Source organism: Sceloporus occidentalis, unplaced genomic scaffold (genome assembly GCF_023333645.1).
Source record: "Sceloporus occidentalis isolate IW3139 unplaced genomic scaffold, rSceOcc1.0.p SCAF_5, whole genome shotgun sequence".
NCBI classification, from domain to species: domain Eukaryota; kingdom Metazoa; phylum Chordata; class Lepidosauria; order Squamata; family Phrynosomatidae; genus Sceloporus; species Sceloporus occidentalis.
In genome coordinates, this window is record NW_028316985.1 from 188392259 (window position 1) to 188411262 (window position 19004).

The 19004-nt window shown below is 51.5% G+C and overlaps 1 protein-coding gene across 7 annotated transcripts in view; it reads right to left on the minus strand.

Moving 5' to 3' along the window:
• The window catches only part of RTKN (rhotekin), a 40523-nt gene that overhangs the window by 3332 nt on the left and 18187 nt on the right, over nucleotides 1-19004 (minus strand). For 3 of the 7 annotated variants that reach the window (XM_089526497.1, XM_089526498.1, XM_089526501.1), the window contains exons 2-10: nucleotides 14750-14949; nucleotides 12810-12871; nucleotides 11651-11704; nucleotides 7546-7663; nucleotides 5834-6064; nucleotides 5627-5721; nucleotides 4277-4383; nucleotides 3542-3667; nucleotides 2789-2954 (exon numbers count right to left, since the gene is read on the minus strand). In XM_089526497.1, the coding sequence (XP_089382623.1) occupies nucleotides 2789-2954; nucleotides 3542-3667; nucleotides 4277-4383; nucleotides 5627-5721; nucleotides 5834-6064; nucleotides 7546-7663; nucleotides 11651-11704; nucleotides 12810-12871; nucleotides 14750-14949 (1159 nt within the window). Of the gene's footprint in view, nucleotides 1-2788; nucleotides 2955-3541; nucleotides 3668-4276; nucleotides 4384-5626; nucleotides 5722-5833; nucleotides 6065-7545; nucleotides 7664-11650; nucleotides 11705-12809; nucleotides 13368-14749; nucleotides 14950-17554; nucleotides 17856-19004 lie in introns of those variants that run through there. The other 4 variants (XM_089526496.1, XM_089526495.1, XM_089526499.1 and 1 more) reach the window with 3 other exon arrangements.

Genomic DNA, 19004 nt, shown 5'->3' on the forward strand with positions numbered 1-19004 from the left:
CATTAGGTGGAAGTGACCATGTTCTCCTGGAGTTAGTTATACAATGGAGAGGAGAAGCCAGGCAGAGTCAGACACGCATCCGAGACTTTAGGAGAGCGGATTTCAGTAAACTTAGAGAAGTATTGAGGGCGATTCCATGGTCAGAAATACTAAAAGATAAAGGAGTTCAGGATGGATGGGAGTTTCTCAAAAGAGAGATACTGAAGGCACAATTTCAAACAGTTCCAGTGAGAAAGAAAAACGGGAGGTGTCTCAAGAAACCAGGATGGATGATGAAGGAACTTTCAACGGAGATGAGTTTGAAACGGAAGATGTATAAGAAATGGAAAAAGGGGGAAATCACGAAAAAGGAATTCAAAGAAATAGCAGGCATGTTTTGGGGTAAAGTCAGAAAAGCTAAAGCGCAGAATGAACTCAGGCTTGCTAGAGAGGTTAAGAACAACAAAAAGGGCTTTTTTGGATATGTCCGCAGCAAAAGGAAGAAGGAGGAAACGGTAGGGCCACTGCATGGAGAAAATGGCAAAATGCTAACAGAAGACAGAGAAAAGGCAGAATTCCTCAACACCTTCTTTGCCTCCGTCTTCTCAGAAAAGGCAAAGGCTGCTCAACCTGAGGATAATGGAGCAGAGGACAGAATAGGGGAAACTCAGCTCAGAATAAGTAAAGAGATAGTAGAGGAACACCTTGTTAATCTAAATGAATTTAAGTCTCCGGGACCAGATGAACTCCATCCAAGGGTATTAAAAGAACTGGCAAATGTAATATCGGAGCCATTGGCAATCATATTTGAAAACTCCTGGAGAACAGGAGAGATCCCAGCAGACTGGAGGAGGGCAAACGTTGTCCCCATCTTCAAAAAGGGGAAGAAAGAGGATCCCAACAATGATCCTCCAGTTAGTCTGACATCAATCCCAGGAAAGATTCTGGAGCAGATCATTAAACAGAGAGTTTGTGAACATCTAGAAGGCAATGCCATAATCACAAAAAGTCAACATGGGTTTCAGAGAAAGAAGTCATGCCAGACAAACCTAATCTCTTTCTTTGACAAAATGACCATCTTGGTAGATGAAGGGAATGCTGTGGATATAGTATATCTTGATTTCAGTAAGGCCTTTGACAAGGTTTCCCATGACATTCTTGCAAACAAGCTTGTAAAATGTGGGCTAGACAAAGGAACTGTTAAATGGATCTGTAATTGGTTGACCGGCCGAACCCAAAGGGTGCTCAACAATGGCTCCTTTTCATCCTGGAGAGAAGTGACCAGTGGGGTGTCCAGTGGGGCTCTGTCCTGGGCCCAGTGCTATTCAACATCTTTATCAATGACCTGGATGACAGATTTGGGAGCATACTTATCAAATTTGCAGATGACACCAAATTAGGAGGAATAGCTAATACTCCAGAGGACAGGATCAAGATTCAAAATGACCTGAATAGACTAGAAAGCTGGGCCAAAGCTAACAAAATGAAATTCAACACAGAGAAATGTAAGGTATTGCACTTAGGGCAGAAAAATAAAATGCACAGATATAGGATGGGTGACACCTGGCTGAATGAAACTACGTGTGAAAGGGATCTAGGAGTCCAAGTAGACCACAAGTTGAACATGAGTGAACAGTGTGATGCGGCAGCTAAAAAGGCCAATGCTATTTTAGGCTGCATCAATAGAAGTATAGTGTCTAGATCAAGAGAAGTAATAGTGCCACTCTAGTCTGTTTTGGTCAGGCCCCACCTAGAATATTGTGTCCAGTTCTGGGCGCCACAATTCAGAAAGGACATTGAGAAACTGGAGCATGTCCAAAGGAGGGAGACAAAAATGGTGAAGGGTCTGGAAACCATGAAGCCCTATGAGGAACGACTCAGGGAGCTGGGGATGTTTAGCCTGGAGAAGAGAAGGTTAAGAGGTGATATGATAGCCCTGTTTAAATATTTGAAAGGATGTCATATTGAGGAGGGAGCAAGCTTGTTTTCTGCTGCTCCAGTGAACAGGACCCGGAACAATGGATGCAAGCTACAGGAAAAGAGATTCCACCTGAACATTAGGAGGAACTTCCTGACAGTAAGGGCTGTTCGACAGTGGAATGCACTCCCTCGGAGGGTGATAGAGTCTCCTTCCTTGGAGGTCTTTAAACAGAGGCTGGATGGCCATCTGTCAGGGATGCTTTGATATGGATTTCCTGCATGCCAGGGGGTTGGACTGGATGGCCCTAGTTTTCTCTTCCAACTCTACAATTCTATGATTCTAGGATTCTAGGATTCTAACCTCCGGCCCTTTGGTGCCAAGGGAAGAACTCTGTGGTGCTCCTGCTCCCTGGCGGTCACTCTGGGTAGCTGCAAGAGCAGCCGCTCCCCAGCCACGCCAGCCAAGCTGTGCACTGGGCAGGTGGGCAGAGGGTCACAGGTGGGCTCTTTCCCAAGACACCTGCCAGCCTCCAATGTGGGCCAATGCCATTAAGATTGCCAGAACAAAGACCAGAGAGGGCTCCCGTGCCTTCAATGAAGGCAGGAGTTTCAGCAAGCGTGGCTCCTTGCCTGGTTGTGCAACAAGAGACACCTGCCAAAATTCCCTCATTGACACACACACACACACCCCACTTCTCAGCCTGGCAGCCTTCAATGCCAGGCCCCTCCCCACCTCTCCAAAGTAGATGTAACAAGCAGCAGAGGATGTGACAGTGGTCCAGCCACAGACCTCTGTGACCCAGCAGGCTCTTGTACTGGGGTGTCTCTCCAGCCCCAGGAAAACAGAATAAGGGGGGAAAGGTCCCTCCCATGGGGGCCCCCTACTCACTCATGTCATAAAAGTGCTGCCAAAAGGCCTCCATCCAGCGCTGGGTCTCAGCCCGCGACTCTGCCAGCAGCGTGTGGGTCACCTCCTCACCCCCGTAGCGGTTTGTCACTGACATGCAGTGTAAACGGCTCTTGGGGTCCTTCTCGGTGGCCCGGATCCGTGTCTCCTGTGGGTATGTACACCAGAGAGGAAAAAGGCCTCAGGTACAGAGCAAGGCCACCTGCAAGCCCCACTCTCTCCGTGGGGGGGGGGGGGCAGAAGAGTCAACTGTAGCTCCCCCTCCCTCTTGCTGGAAGGGGCTGATTATGCCCACCACAAAGAAAAATGGAAAGGTGGGAGCAGGAAGCCTCCAGATAGACCCCCTCTACACACACAAACACACACCCTAACCCTTCTTCTTGGCCCATTGCCCATCACTGCCCCTGGGAGTGACCATGTCCAGGCTTTGCACCCTGAACCCCTGCAGCTGGGCACATCCAGGCTCCCAAAGAACCAGGCATCTAATTGGGGGGGGGGGGAGATACCTTTTGAAAAACAACACAGGCTTATCCAAGGGAACACCCCCCAGCCCCCACTTTACATGTCCCAGTCTAGCTTCATTATTTAAATAATCTGGACACGCTCCAGCATTTGTCTCTTGTGGAGTGAATGGGGGACACCCTGCATATGTGACAGTGGTGGCAGTGTCCAAGGAGGCCAGTGCCCAGACTAATCCTGAGGCTCCCCTTTGTCCCCCTCTCCTGAAAAGCACACCTTGTTGATGGCAATAGTGAAGGCCGGCTCCTCCTGGGTCTCTGCATCCTGGGGGTGTCGATAGCAAAAGAGGTTGGGGCCACGCAGGACGCAGGAGAGGCGCTGCCAGCCTTGTTGCTCCCCCTGCTGCACAAAAAGACAGAGGGATGGGGGTAAATAGCAGTTTAGGGACACCATGTGAATGCCCCCACTCCAGCCCCTCCTACCCATCGGGAATTTCTTTCTTCTCTGCCAGGTCATGGTACATCTGGTGGCATTGGGAGGGAGGCCTCCAACGGTTCTTGGAAAGAGGGGTACCCACTCTATGTTGGGTCCTGGGGCACATTCAAAGGGATGCCTCCAAACACGGAAGCAGTAATATCAGAGGGCAGACTGTTTACCATCTAATCACCATATGGCTACTTACAGATGGGGCCAGTCTCTTTGCGATCAAGATACCCCATCGGGTTGCATAGCAGCAACCTTTGCATGTGGAGTCATGCGTTAATTGTTCATGCAACCCTTGTGAGGAATGGCCAGCACTGCACACCTGAACGAGCACACACTGTGGCACAGCATGCACAACCCCTCCTCTGCAACCTTGGCATAGAACTCTGCATCACACAAAGTTCTCCAAGTCTTTCCAGGGGGAACCTTGCTCCAACAGGACTCTGGACAACAGCTGCAGGTCCTGCTTCTCAAGTACCCCCACAACACAGGCATGCCCTCATGCACACCCATGGGCAAAGCACCTACCTGCACCTTGAGGAACCCGCACATCATCTGGTGGACCATGCAGTTTGGCTGGGCTGTCAGGCGACAGCAGACACTGCCATAAAGGGGCAGCCAGAAGGCGCTTTCCTCTGTAGGATACGCAGTGGGGAGAAAAGAAAGTAAGGGGGAAGTCAGGCAGGGAACCCACTGGACATGGAAGTGGGGGGGGGGGTGCTGGCGGAGAGAGCTGCATGGCTCCCAAAGGAGAGGGGCTTTGGCTGAGGTTTGGCATCAGGATAGCAGTGTGGCATGCTGAAGCCACCATGAAACATGCACTCGCCCTGTGCAGTTCTGCATCCGCTGTGGCTGCTCCTCAAGGGGAGAGAAGAGAGGGGAAGATGATTCAGGCCATGAACTAACTAACAGCTGGACTTGGTATTGGGGGCCACACAAGGGTCTGCTCTCAGATGGGGTGCACCCCCGTTTCCATGCTCTCAATTGCCTCCCCCTTGCCAGTAAAAAAAGCCCTGGCAACCCCTCCCAAGGCTTGTCAGCTGCCAGATTACGAGACAGAGCGCCAGGGCAAGAGAATAGCCCCCTGCACCAGTACCAAAACAAACAAACAAGCTTAATTTATATACAAACAAACAAGCTTCATTTATATACCGCTTCATACCGCCTAAGCAGTGTCTAAGCGGTTTACAACTGTAAGCTAATTTGCCCCCAACAATCTGGGTACTCATTTTAGCCACCTCCTCGGAAGGATGCAAGCCTGAGTCAAGCTTGAGCCCTTTTGCTGGTCTTGAACTCGCAACCTTGTGGTTCTGAGTGAGTGGCTGCAGTACAGGCATTGAACCACTACACCACCAGGGCTCCTCCTGGGACATATGTGCATGTCACTAAGAGGAGGATGGACTGAATGCGATACACAAGCCTTGTGTTGAATGGCAATGTTGCGCAGCTGGATGCATAGCTGGCATAATCCTACTAGGGAAAAGGGACACCCATAGCTGAGAATGTGGTCTCACGCATCACAGATGCAGAAGACACGCAACTCCGCTTCCACCACCTTGAACTGAATGCAGCCATTTTCCACCTGAAAAACAATGTCCCCCCACTTCCATGGGGGAACTCACACATTTAGGGAACACCTACAGGATTGTAGCCGAGGGGGTTGTGCCAAACAACTGTGGTAGTGGAGGGTCCTGGGAGCATATGCCACCCACCTGCACCCCAGTGCACTCACACAAACACACAAAGAGTGTGTTTTCCAAAGAGGCCTTTCACCCCAAGCATCTGGAGATGCTTTCACATCAGCAGCAATCTGGGCACAATCTCTCTTTTCATTGCAGAGAATTGGGTGGAGTTTCCCGCTAAGTACAGAGTGAATACCATTGTCAGTGACGACGAGGTCGTGGGTGCGAAAGGCATCCTGGACGTGCGCCAGGCGGAGGGTGGTGCAGGCCAGCAGCTGGTACTTGGGTCCCCTATAAAGGATGGGAAAGAGGTTTGGAGGAGACCTCTGGGGCACAAATGCATGCATCCAGGGATGCGCGCATGAGACGCAAGGGCCACAAGGAGGGAGGGTAGGGTACTCACGCCACGCTGGGGGCTGGAAGCAGGAGGGGGCTGCTCCCTCCGTTGCTCAAGGGGCTGCCAGGCACACCGCTCCCCTCCAGCGCCGTCCGCACCCTTTTCCCAGAGGAGCGTCCCAGAGAGCTGCTCAGGCGGCTGGCCAGCTTCTTTGGGGTGCTGCCAAGGGCCGAGTCCTCCTCCAGGCCAGCGCTGTACAGTTCCACCTTCAGCTCAAAATCCGGGCCGGCCTCAGTGCTGGGGGGGGGCAGAGAATTTGGGATGGGGCACACATCAGCATGGAGGGACGAACAGGTACAAGCCAGCTGCAGCCCAAGCAAGTGCATCCTCTGACAGTCCAAAGGACAAAAAGGAAGCCGGTGGGCATTTGGAAAGACAGGCTCCCAGGGAATGAACCCAGGACACCCTTTCAATGAGGGAGAGTGCCTTGACCCACAGCAGGTGGCCCTTGGAGCAAATCAGCCCTGGCTCTTCCACTGGAAGCCATGCGTTGAGTGGGGTGGCAGTGGGGCTTCTGTGATGCAGCAGGGGATTTTCTCTGGCCATTTCCCCCCCCCCCCCCCATCTTTTAAGAAAAGTTAAATATTCCCTTTTCCAGATCACTATAGCAAGTAGTGCACCAAGAAAGGAACAAACCACTCCTTTCTCTTTCATTCAATTATTCATGTTCATTCAAATAAAAAACACAAAAACAGACAACCCTCAGAATCTGTTGCTGGGGGGTCTCATCCTGAGCACTGTCTCAGCCCAGCTCCCACAGTGTCCCAGCCATGCCTCTCCGGCCCCCAACGTGGCACCCTTGGGACCCCAAGATCTCTTGCCCCTCCTAATTTCCTCTCAGCTTAAAACTCTTAGACAAATGTTCCCCAAAAGACTGTCTTGCAGCTGCACCACTCGCTTTCCTTTTCCCCGAATGCCAGGTTATGGGCCCAGAGGTGACCTTAAGTGACCAAGGAAAGGGGGCAGCCATGAATGGGGGCAACCCAGTGGCCAGGCCGCCTGCTTGCTCCTCTTTTCCCAAACCCTGGAGACCCTGCCTTTCTGTCATTTTAAAGGGTTCAACTGACATCATTTGATTTTAATCTTTCAAGGAACGCTAAAATATTTTCTGGCTCTATTGTTTGCAAAACAACCCAGTTCAAATAACAGTAAAAGATCATTAAATGAGAAGGTAATACATAACACTGCTCCTCCATAATGTGGTGGTCAACACATGGCTGCAACTCTGACCTCCGAATCCTCTTCTATAGCCACCCAGGACAGACTGGGCGGACGTGGGGGATTAATCAGAGAAATGACAAAGATCTGGCTGGTCCTGCTGGAAACTACACATCCCAGCTGGTCAGACTGGAGTGCTTTTGGGAGCATCGGGTTCGTCCACAGCCTCCTTGCCCAGCTTTCTTGCCATATGAGTGTGAAGGACAGTGTGGCTGCTGTTCCTGCCTTTCCCCCTGCCTCTGGGGGTCACCCCCTTTCCCTGCCTGCACCCCACAGGTTCTTGGTCCCAAATGCTCAGTTCTACTGAAAAACCTAGACCTCTGTGATGTGAACAAAGCGAGGGAGAAAGAGAAAGCCCCCCCCCCTTTATGCTTTCCTTCACATTGCAGGATGAAGGGCAAATTCTCAGCCGCAGCTGCGACTGAGGGGCCCCCACATCTCTCACCCCACAAAGTGAGGGGAGAACAGGGCTGGGGGGGAGGGGAGGCTCTGGGGCTCACAAGAGGATGCTGTTCTCAAAGCAGATGTCGGTCAGCGTCCGGTCGACCAGCACCATCTCCGTGTCATAGATCTCTGTGCCGATTTGGAGCAAGCAGAACACGGCGCAACGGTGCAAGTCTGTCCAGGGAAATTGGAAAGGGTCTCACATTAGCAAGCATCAGCAGCAACAGCAACTCTTCAGGCCTCAAATCCCACCCCACAATACCCACTCCCCCCACTGCTGCCTTTACTCCATTGCAAGACCTCCAGCAGCAGAACAGACTCCTTCAGAAGGTGCTGGACCCTCCTTCGGTCGAGTAGCCCACCTCTCAGGGATGGTTTAGATGCAGATTTCCTGCAGTGGTATCAGGGGTTGGACTGGATGGCCCTTGGGATCCCCTCCAACCCTATGATTCAGTGATTTGCACCACAGAAGCATGAGGTTCTCTGGAGCAACAACAGGAAGTAGCCAATTAAAATCATTAATTAAGTTAGGAATTTTCTAAGGAAAATGGGCAACTTAATTAAATTTGTTTATTAACTTATGTGACTGACTTATGCTAAAATGTCAGCATGAGCTGAATATTAAGTTCTTATTTAATGGGGAGAGATGCTCATTTGGGCCAGGAGTCAACAGAATGTACATTTCCCAGCCGGCTCTTTCTCCAAAGCCTCTTTCTCTTGGGTTTTTGCAAAATGGCTTCCCGCTTCCCTGCAGCAGCGCTGGGGAAATCAGGGCCTTTTGGTCACAAGATCCAAACCCTTTTTTCAAGAATGGGTCCAGCGGGAGAAATTGCCGCAAGGGCGTTTGAAGCTAACCCTCCCAGAGAGAAGTCCTTCTCCAACCCCATTTCTAAAAATAAGGAAGACTGCATTATCCCTGAAGCCAGACGCTTCTTTATAGCTATAAAATCTGGAGTACTTCAGAAAGTAGCCCAAAACTTGGAGATGCACAGAATGGCCAAAAAGGAAAAGACCTTGAGAATGTAATGCCAGACCATGTTCTTATCCAGACACCTTAAGGTCTCAGTCCCATTGCCTGGGCCAGCCAGAAAAGACCTGCTGAACCAAGTGCTGAATGGTAAGGCAACACATAGGTAAGTTAAATTAAGTTAAGTAGACCACAAGTTGAACATGAGTCAACAGTGCGATGTGGCAGCTAAAAAAGCCAATGCAATTTTAGACTGCATCAATAGAAGTATAGTGTCTAGATCAAGAGAAGTAATAGTGCCACTCTATTCTGCTCTGGTCAGGCCCCACCTGGAATACTGGGTCCAGTTCTGGGTCCCACAGTTCAAAAAGGACATTGAGAACCTGGAGCCATGTGTCCAAAGGAGGGCGACTAAAATGGTGAAGGGTCTGGAAACCATGAAGCCCTATGAGGAGAGACTGAGGGAGCTGGGGATGTTTAGCCTGGAGAAGGGAAGGTTAAGAGGAGATGTGATATCCCTGTTTAAATATTTGAAAGGATGTCAAGCTTGTTTTCTGCTGCTCCAGAGACTAGGACCGGAGCAATGGATGCAAGCTGCAGGAAAAGAGATTCCAGCTCAACATTAGGAAGAACTTCCTGACAGTAAGGGCTGTCCGACAGGGGAACTCACTCCTTCCTCGGAGTCTAGTGGAGTCTCCCTCCTTGGAGGTCTTTAAACAGAGGCTGGATGGCCCTCTGTCGGTGAGGCTTTGATTTGGATTTCCTGCATGGCAGAAGAAGGGGACTGCTGACTGCATTTAGGCCACAGTCTCAAGCCACGTCTACCGAAACACGCTCTGCCACTGACCACCTCTGAAGCCAGATGGCCCTCCTGCGTTCTGTGCTGCCCACAGAAGGGTCCAAAAAGCCCCAGGACGCTCCTGCAGAAGCACTGGACACTGAGACTTTTGTTGGCACAGTTAATTTATCGTCATCGTCACAGTTGGCCCTCCATAACCATGGATTCAAACTTCCACAGCTTGAAAATATTCAAAAAATATATGAAGTCCCAAAAGCAAAGCTTGATTTTGCCATTTTATTTGAGGAATACCATTTCAATATGCCATTATACTTAATGGGACTTGAGCATCCATACATTTTGGTATCCATGGAGATTCCTGGAACCAAACCCCAGTGGATACCAAGATCCAACTATATCATCATCATCATCATCATCATCATCATCATCATCATCATCATATAAATTAAGCTAATAGTAAATGTTCACTTTCTAATGTAAATGTATTTCAACCAGATAAGTGTGTCTCTGTGTGTTGAAAGATTAGATTAGCAGCTCTCTCAACACACTAACCCATTGGTTCCCAATCTTTGGTCCTCCATTTGTTTTGGACTTCAGATTCTAGAAGCCCCAGCCAACTTGGCCAACAGTAAAGAATTGCGGCCACTGAATTCTAAACCATGGGGAGGACCAAAGGTTGAAAACCACTGCGCTAACCCTTTCCTACTAACTCTCCTGCCTTGGCTCTGGGTTGGCGAGGGCAAGGTGGAAAAGCCCACCAGAGCCATGCAAAAGGGGGAAAGGGGGAGCAGGAGCAACGGCTTCCTCTAGGGCAGGTGGGTGGGTGGGCAGCCCTGGACCCTCCTTTCCTCTTAATGCAAACAAAGCACACCAGCCCATCTCACCCGGGGTCAGCCTTGCCCTTTCACCCAGGGCTCATCTACGCTGTCCACTGCTTTCATTTAAGTGCCACATAGACATTTGCTCATCTAAACATTTGGCCACCACACTTCTTCTCCAAAGGGAATTTACTCCTTTTACAGTGGGGCACCATCACAGTGAAGAAGGGGTCGGGTGTGCTTTGATTGTGAGCTCCTGCATGGCAGAATGGGGTTGGACTGGATTATCCTTGTGGTCTCTTCCAACTCTATGATTCTAAAAAGAAGGTTAAGAGGTGATATGATAGCCCTGTTTAAATATTTGAAAGGATGTCATATTGAGGAGGGAGCAAGCTTGTTTTCTGCTGCTCCAGTGAACAGGACCCGGAACAATGGATGCAAGCTACAGGAAAAGAGATTCCACCTGAACATTAGGAGGAACTTCCTGACAGTAAGGGCTGTTCGACAGTGGAATGCACTCCCTCGGAGGGTGATAGAGTCTCCTTCCTTGGAGGTCTTTAAACAGAGGCTGGATGGCCATCTGTCAGGGATGCTTTGAATTGGATTTCCTGCATGGCAGGGGGTTGGACTGGATGGCCCTAGTGGTCTCTTCCAACTCTATGATTCTATGATTCTATGATTCTATGACTCTAAGGCCAAAGTGCATTTGTGACAGCACAGGCATCGCCCAATCGGTCCTGCCCATCCTCTGCCACGCAGCTGCCGGACCACGTTTTCCCCTGAACCATCGAAGCCATTCATTAGGGCAGTACTTAGGTAGCTGTTCATTTGTTTAGAAAGGGGTGGGAATGATGTGGCCCTCCAAGCACTGTTGGACTGCAACTCCTATCGTCCATGCTGGCTAGTCTGGATGCTGGGAACAGCAGTCCAACAGCATCAGGAGAGATGAACAACTGCAAGCCCTCATTTAGATAAAACACCTACTACCAGGTAGTAACTGCAGCAATCCAAATATAATGGTTGACTCTCTTTTCTTGTAGAGGTATACTTCCACACCCAAAAGCTTTGTATTGTTTGTTGTTATGGATTTTGTTTTGGGGTTTTTTTTGGGGGGGTTCTTCAATAAAATCATTTTTAAAAAATTATCAGAAAACCAGAAGAACCCAAGAAGATACGCAGATGCCCATTGAGAGCAACATTACAATGCAACAGGGCATGCAGCATTAATAAAGCTCCATGGAAAAGGAGGGTCTATTCTGCCCTTCTAAAGGCAAGGAAGGGACCCAAATCTCATCTCCATCCGGAGCAAGCTACCAATAGGGCCCTGAGCTTCTTTAAGCAGGAGGGCATGAAACGCGGCTGATGGTCAGCCCTGGGCAGCTTGATTCGGAAGAGGAATTCCTCTATATCCTGTTTAGGACCTGGACTTCTGCCCAGAAGCAAATGGGAAGCAAACTCTGAAGCTGCCCAGGACCACGATGCTGCAGTCGCCAAGGCATGCTCCAAGGAGAAGCCCAGCTGCTCTCCTTTGCAGCAAAGACCCTGGAGGCCGGGGAGAGATTCCAGGAAGGGCTTACCTCCCTTGTTCTTGAAGTATTCGGTGTCCTTCCACATCAGGGGGATCCGGAGATCTGGAAGAAGACGGGGAGAGAGTCAAGGACTGGCCTCCTCTTGTTAATACCACGCAGCGTCCATTAACTGGCGGGATCTCTTTCGCTGGATGCTGTCAAAAAGAGTCTGGGGCTGCTCTAGCTGGAGTTCCTGCACGGAGTGGGGGGTTGCGTTGGATGGCCCCTGGGACCCCTCCTCACTCAGGGGCCACTGGGCAGGGAGGATTCGGACGCTAGTCTCCCAAAGGCCACTCAAAGCACCTCTGGCTCTACAAATAGGGTTTTCTTGGCCAGGTTTCTTCAGGGGAGGCTCTCCATGGCCCCCATCTCTGAGGCTGAGACAGGATGATTCATCTAAAAGGGTTTCCAGGGATGAGCAGAAGGAGGATTTGAACTCCAGTCTCCCACAATCCTTGTCCAGCCCTCAAACCGCTACACAAAACTGGCTCTCCTTTCTTAGCTGTGCTTTCTTAGGAGAGCAGTGAGATATAAATTAATGACAGGATAGCCTTGTGTAAATATTTGAAAGGATATCATGGTGAGGATGGAGCAAGCTTGCTTTCGGCTGCTCCAGAGAACAGGACCCAATGGAGCAATGGACTGAAGCTACAGGAAAATTCAGTTCAAGAAAGAGGTGGACACAATTCAAGAGGGATGTCGAGAAGCTGGATCATGTCCAGAGGAGGGCAGCCAAAATAGGGGAAGGTCTGGAAACCATGAAGCCTTACGAGGAGAGACTCAGGGAGCTGGGGATGTTTAGCCTGGAGAAGAAAAGGTCAAGAGGGGATATGAGAGCCCTGTATAAGTATTTGAAGGGATGCCATATTGAGGAGGGATCAAGCTTGAATAGGACCCGGAACAATGGATGCCAACTATGGGAAAAGAGATTCCACCTCAACATTAGGAGGAACTTCTTGGCAGTAAGGGCTGTTTGAGTGGAAGATGCTGCCTTGGAGTCTCCTTCCTTGGAGGTCTTTAAACAGAGGCTGGATGGCCATCTGTCAGGGATGCCTTGATCGAGAGTTCCTGCATGGCAGAAGGGGGTTGGGCTGGAGGTTCCTTCCAGCTGTACAACTCTATGATTGTATGATGTAATTTTAGGAATAAAATAAAACCAGCTCCTTACCCGAGATGCAGACTCTGCCGCGGCACGGCAGGCGATCTTCCAGGGGGCCAGCATCTGAAGGGCTGAGGTGTGGGGTGGCAAGGGTTGTGGGCAGAGAAAGAAGCAGAAACGGAGCACAGTCAGGTGCGACAGGAGGCTGCCCACCCCAAGGCAAGACCCCCACCCTGCGCACACAACCGCTCCCGCATGCGTGGGGTGTTACGGGGAAGTCAGGAGCGTGGCCTGTATCGGCAGCAGAGCACTGAGCATCTCTGGGAACAGAAGGGCTAACTGTGGTGCCAAGATTCATATTGTAAAAAATGGCATTTAAACAATCTATATACCGCACACCTTTCACAATGCTGAACTGAGTGAACAGCAAAACAAAATCCTGCCAGAACAATGGAACCATTAAAGTGAAATAACAGGAAAATGTAGCTCAGAAAACAAAAGGCGGCAGAAAAGGAAACTCAAATGTTTCTATAGCTTCTGAAAGAAATCTCTCTGAGATGAGAGTTTGGGGGCACACCACAGGAATCCCCCACAGGAAAACCCAGATGGGTAAGAAAATATGCCCCCCAACCCCTGGAAAGAGGCAGAACCCCCCCCCCCGGGGCCGGGGCCCCAATCCTGCAGGCGCCCCACAAGGACAGCAAGAGGCCCAGCAGAAGCAATGGGGCTGCAACCCAGCATCCTCCACCATTGGCCATGCTGGCCAGCTGCAGTCCAGCAACGCCTGGGGAAGCGCTTCGGAATTCGTACTCGTGCCCCAGCACCTCTCAAGTTGACCAGGAACACTCCTCCCAAGTCCTGGTCTAAGACCAGACCCTGACACCACTGTATGGCCATTGCAACCCCAGGGACTGCCTTCTTCTTCTCTCCATTTGCATCCTGCATTTCCCCGCCTGAGCCCAGCCCTGAGGCTCAAGGAGGCTGATAACAGTCAGGACCGAAACTGGTGCCCTGCAGGAATCACTGGCCCCTAATTGCACTCTCTGTCGTGCTGCATCCACACTGCAGAAATAATCCAGTTTGAGGTCGACGGCTTTCATGGCCGGCATCCATGGGTTTTTGTGGGTTTTTTGGGCTCTGTGGCCATGTTCCAGAAAACTTTCTTCCTGACATTTCGCAAGCAGCATCTGTGGCATCTGGCATCTTCAGAGAATGCTTTGCCTGGAAAAGGTTGGGTGTATATCTACTGGGAACGCAGGAGTGATGTGGCCATGTTCTAGCAGAGTTTCTGGCCACATAGCCCGAAAAATCCACAAAAACTATGGATGCCGGCCATGAAAGCCTTCGACTTCACAATGCAGGAGTGAGTTGCATGTGTATTGCCATCCAAGACACGTGCAAATCACTCCTGCATTCCCAGGCTCACACAGTATATATACACCCAACCTTTTCCAGGCAAAGCATTCTCTGAAGATGCCAGATGCCACAGAGGCTGCTGGCGAAACGTCAGGAAGAAACTTTTCTGGAACTTGGCCACAGAGCCCGAAAAACCCACACAAAAAAAATCTGGTTTGACACCACTTTAACTGCCATGGCTCAGTGCTATGGAATACTGGGAACTCTAGTTTTGTGAGACAGCCTTCTCTGCCAGAGAGCTCTGGTGTCAAACTACAAATCCCAGGATTCCACAGCACTGAGCCATGGTTGTTAAAGTAACGTCAGACTGGATTATTTCTGCAGTGTGGATGCAGTCTCTATTTCGCTCTCTCATTCCTGAGGAAGGAAGGGCTGCAAGGACCATCTCCTTCAAGGAAGACACCACCAGGGAAGGCTGCAGACTGGCAAGGCTGGCCAGAGCCTCTCAACTGGCCGCCACTCAACACTCCCCTCTGTGGCTACTCCAAGGGGGCTGAGGAGGTCCTGACCTGGCAACCCAGTCCTAGCGCTCTCTCTCCCTCTCATACACACAAATGCACAAATATACAAGCAACCCTCCATTGCCCACTGACCGCCTGGCCATGCGTTGCATGACTTGCGCCTCCTTCATGCGCTGCAGCTCCGCCATGTAGGCCAGGATGCGGCTGTTGCAGACCAGCAGGCTCTTGGTGACCTCCAGGGCTTGCTGGCGCTGGGTACAAGCCGCCAGCAGCTTGCAAGCGCCTTCCCGCATCCGGATCTCATGGTCAATCTTCTTCTGGATGTCCGTGCCCTGGAGAGGGACAAGCGGGGAGAGGCCGCGTGTGCAAATGCTGCCGAAGTGCGCACTGCGCAGGAAAGCTCAAAGGCCCCAGGGAACAAAGACCGGGCGGTGTAGCAGCAATAGGGTGGCCATGTCCCAGGGCCTGGGCCTTGGGGATGGCCTTTTGTCTCCCCTCCTTAGGGCAAAGGGGAGGAATCCCAGGGCAAGAGCACAGCCTTGGAACACTGACAACAGCAAACATCTCCTGAAGAAACTTGCCAAGAAAAACCCATGAGGGTCACCTGTCCAACATCGTTCTACTGGAACTTTACCATAGAGTCGCAGTGGAAAACCTAGAGACTCATTGAGAAACACTTACCTAGGTATTTGTAGGTCCTCCAGCACAACTCTATGGTCAACTTCTGGTTGATGTTGACCATAGAGATACACTGGAGGACCTAGAAATTCCTAGAGAGGTGTTCTCACAGGCAAAATAAAGCCCCAATGGTTTTTTATTTGCATTTTCCCCTACTTTCACAGGGGTCCTGTGCCCCTAAGACCTGCAAATGTGGAGGGCCCTCTGTATGTATGTATGTACTGTATGTAAGTATGTATGTATATTCCCCTATATACATATGTGTGTATTCCCCTTAGTTAGACTTTTAAAAGCATTTGAGTGACATCCTCTAGACAACTGTGATTAACACTGAATGCCTAATGCTTACTGACATCATGAAGGGCTGCCCCATATGACATCACCAGGAAGACACCTCCTGTGACATCATTGGGGTCTCCCCTTGGCCTTAGGTTTTACCCCTGACATCTCAGGGTCTGGGATGCTCTGGCTTGGAAACCCCAGCTGCCAGGTGGGCAATGGAAAACACAGGGCAGAGGGCTGGCTGCCTGGGAGTGAGGGGGGGCTCTGATTTAGCTCAGAGTGGGGTGAGGAGGAGTGGGGGGGGGGTTACATAGAAAAAATAGAACTGCCACTCCCCCATCCTGGCTGGAATCAGAGAGGGGGGGGTCTCCTTCCCTGGACATCTCCAAAAAGAGGCTGGAGAGCGCTACCTGTTTCTGAGGATGCTTTCCCCTAGACTCCATCTTCTTCAGCCACAGTTGGATCATTAAAGAGAGGGGAAATGGTCCCATGCAGTGCAAGGCTCAGCTAAGCCCTGGCCCTGTTTCAAATGGCTTGACTTAGGAGAAGGAGCATGCCTTGCCTCTGAACATGTGCACAATGCTCTCCCTCAGCAATCTAAGGCCAGCAGGTGCAGGTGCAGGTGCAGATGGAGTCCCAAAATGATGCTGGGGTGTCAGCACTGGCTACCTTCCCAGACCCCTCTGTTGGTTCCTTTATCTTTATTGCCACGTGTTTCTGCCTGTGACCCACAAAGCTCAGCGGTTTGGATGCGCAAAGCAGAAATCACCACATTCTAAACAAGTGGGGAGGGCTTTAGTTTCTTATCAGATGAAGGCTTGAAAGAAGAACATCCCCTTCCCAAAATGATGGCAGTGGACATCCTTGCAACCACCCCCCTTTTCATGAGTTCCAGCCCCCCCCCACACACACACACATGAGACCTGGAAAGTGCACAGCATTGACCCCGGTGAAAGGGATGCCCCAGAGCATGTGCAAAGAGAAGCCTCCTCTCTGCTGGGCAATGACAAGTAACCCTGATCGGGGGGGGGGGGGGAGCCCACTGAAGGTTGCTCTGACAAGTGGGGAGGGAAATTGCCATCCATATAGACCTCCCAAACATGGACACAACTGGGGATGGTGTGAGAGGGAAGAAGATGGCAAGGGGCCATTTGCCCATCTGCAGTGGGCAAATCAAGCCTGTCGAGAGACTGCTGTGCCAACCCAGGGGGATCTGAAAGGCTGTGTCTGCCGTGAGGTTACCTGTGGAGGGGATGCCAGCTGAGACCCTGAGGTTGGCAGACCCTTACAGGGCACATCCACGCGCCAGGCAACTCATGCCACCACAGTGCCATGAAACGACTGTAAAAGAGCATGTGCAGAGCACCACCCACCCACTCAGAATGAGGAAGAAATGCTTTGAGCAATGGTTGCAGTTTCCAAAAAGGATCAGAATCCAATGTTGGCCTGCCCTTCCCTTAGCAATTATGGAGCGGAGTGGGGCTGGGTGGGGGGTTGGTTTCCCAGTCTTTTCCAGCTTGATGGGGAAGGGGAATTCTTTTAGCCCCTGGTCAGAGGGCCTTTGCCCGGGTCAAGCCATCCCAGTGGCACCCCTTTGCGCATTTGGGTAGGATGGGGCAGCCCCTGCGTCAGTGCCAGATATGGAAGAGACCCACACACACACACACACACAGAGAACAATCCAATATGTCTGCAAAAGATGCTCCTCCTTGGCACCAGCAGCCCCACCACAGGAAGATCTCCTTCCACAAGCCCAGCACCAAATGACAGTGAGGCAGCAAAATAAAAAAAAGCACATAAATGGGAATTTTCAGGAGCAAGCGAGTAAATCTTGAGAGATGGGGCTGCAGAGGCATGGCTTGTGTGCAGGGAATGGAGGATGAATGCATGCCCTACTTTGCCCTGGTGTGTGAGCCACTCACCTGGACACAGAAGCCCCCTGCCCACCCGCCCAACCACCTGCCTGGCAGCACTCACCTTGGCGACCTTTCCGTTCTCCATGTTGTGCTGGGAGTGGTGCCCTGGCTCCAGCTCCCCACCTCATGGCCCACCCCACAGGGCCAGTCTGCCCACCGCCCACTGGCAGGGCCAGCCGTTCAATGCGGCAAAGCACCGGCACCAATGGTGGGGATGGCGGTGGTGGCAGTGATGGCAGCAGCAGCTGCTGTGAGGTTTGTGGGTGACAGCTGAGCCAAGCTGAGGAGGGGGCTGCAAAGGGGAAGAGGAGAGGAGGCAGCCAGCGCCAGCAGCCCCACTGCGCCAGCTGAGAAAGCGCCAGGCGAGTGAGCCCAGCAGCTGGGAAGGACTGACATCACCAGCCGCCTATAAATAGCAGGTGCAGCAGGGGAGGGGGGATGTCTCCTCTTCCTATTCCTCCTCCTCCCCCCCCAGGAAGCCCCCTGACCCACCTTCTGGGGAGAGAGAGACGAGGAGGAGGCCTCTCCCAGACACCCAAACACCCACCCAGGGGACCCTCTCCTGCCCCCAACTAAGCAAAGGGAGGGGGAAATTGAGAAGGGGGAGAGGAACTCAGGGTCCCACCACAGGCTCTGGCTGTGGGGACTGGGGCCACAATCTGCCCCACCACACCCTTGGCCTGTTCCTACCCCCCACAGTCCCCAGAGGTCAATGCGGAGGGGTCAGGAAACTCCCCCCCACTCCCTCCAAGGGCTGGACTGCACCTTTAGAGGAGAGGAAGGAGTGCTAGCCTTCCCCCCCCCCCCCCGCCCCACCATTGGCCACATGCCTCTGGCCTGGGCTAAGCAGCTTCTGGCCACCAGGGGATTATGGCCCAAGTGCGGAGGAGGGTCTTAATTGGGAAAAGCCTGGGGGGGAGGGATGCTCAGGCCTCAGCAATGTCTGTTTGCAACCCCCCCCCCCCAAATCAGGATCCTTCTTCACTCCACACCAAAGTCTGTTTTCAGGTCTATATAAAATATTAAGAGTACACTTAGGCATAAGGAGAGTGCAATCCCTTCAGCACAGAGAGAAAAGACAATGCCTTTGGGATGGAGAGAGAGACAGAGACTGCAAGGGAAGGACGTTTGGTCAAGGTGGCCAGAGCCAGTGCCAACTCTTGTGTGTCCATGCCCCCCCCACACACACACTGCCCCTCACTAGCAATAACAAGTACATTTCTATACCACTTGCTGATGTACTAAGTGGTTTACAAAGTGTAAGCTAATAGTCCCCAACAAGCTGGGTACTCATGTTAGTGACTGATGGAAAGGTGCCAGGTTGAGTTGACCTGGAGCCCCTGCCTGGGATCGAACTCACTACACAACACCAGGGAGCCTGGCCTTGAAGCCAGCCCAACCTTCTACACAAATGGCTAAGATTCATAGAACCATAGAGTTGGAAGAGACCCCAAGGGCCCTGATCCACTCCAACCCCCTTCTTCTGCCATGCAGGAACTCTCAATCAAAGC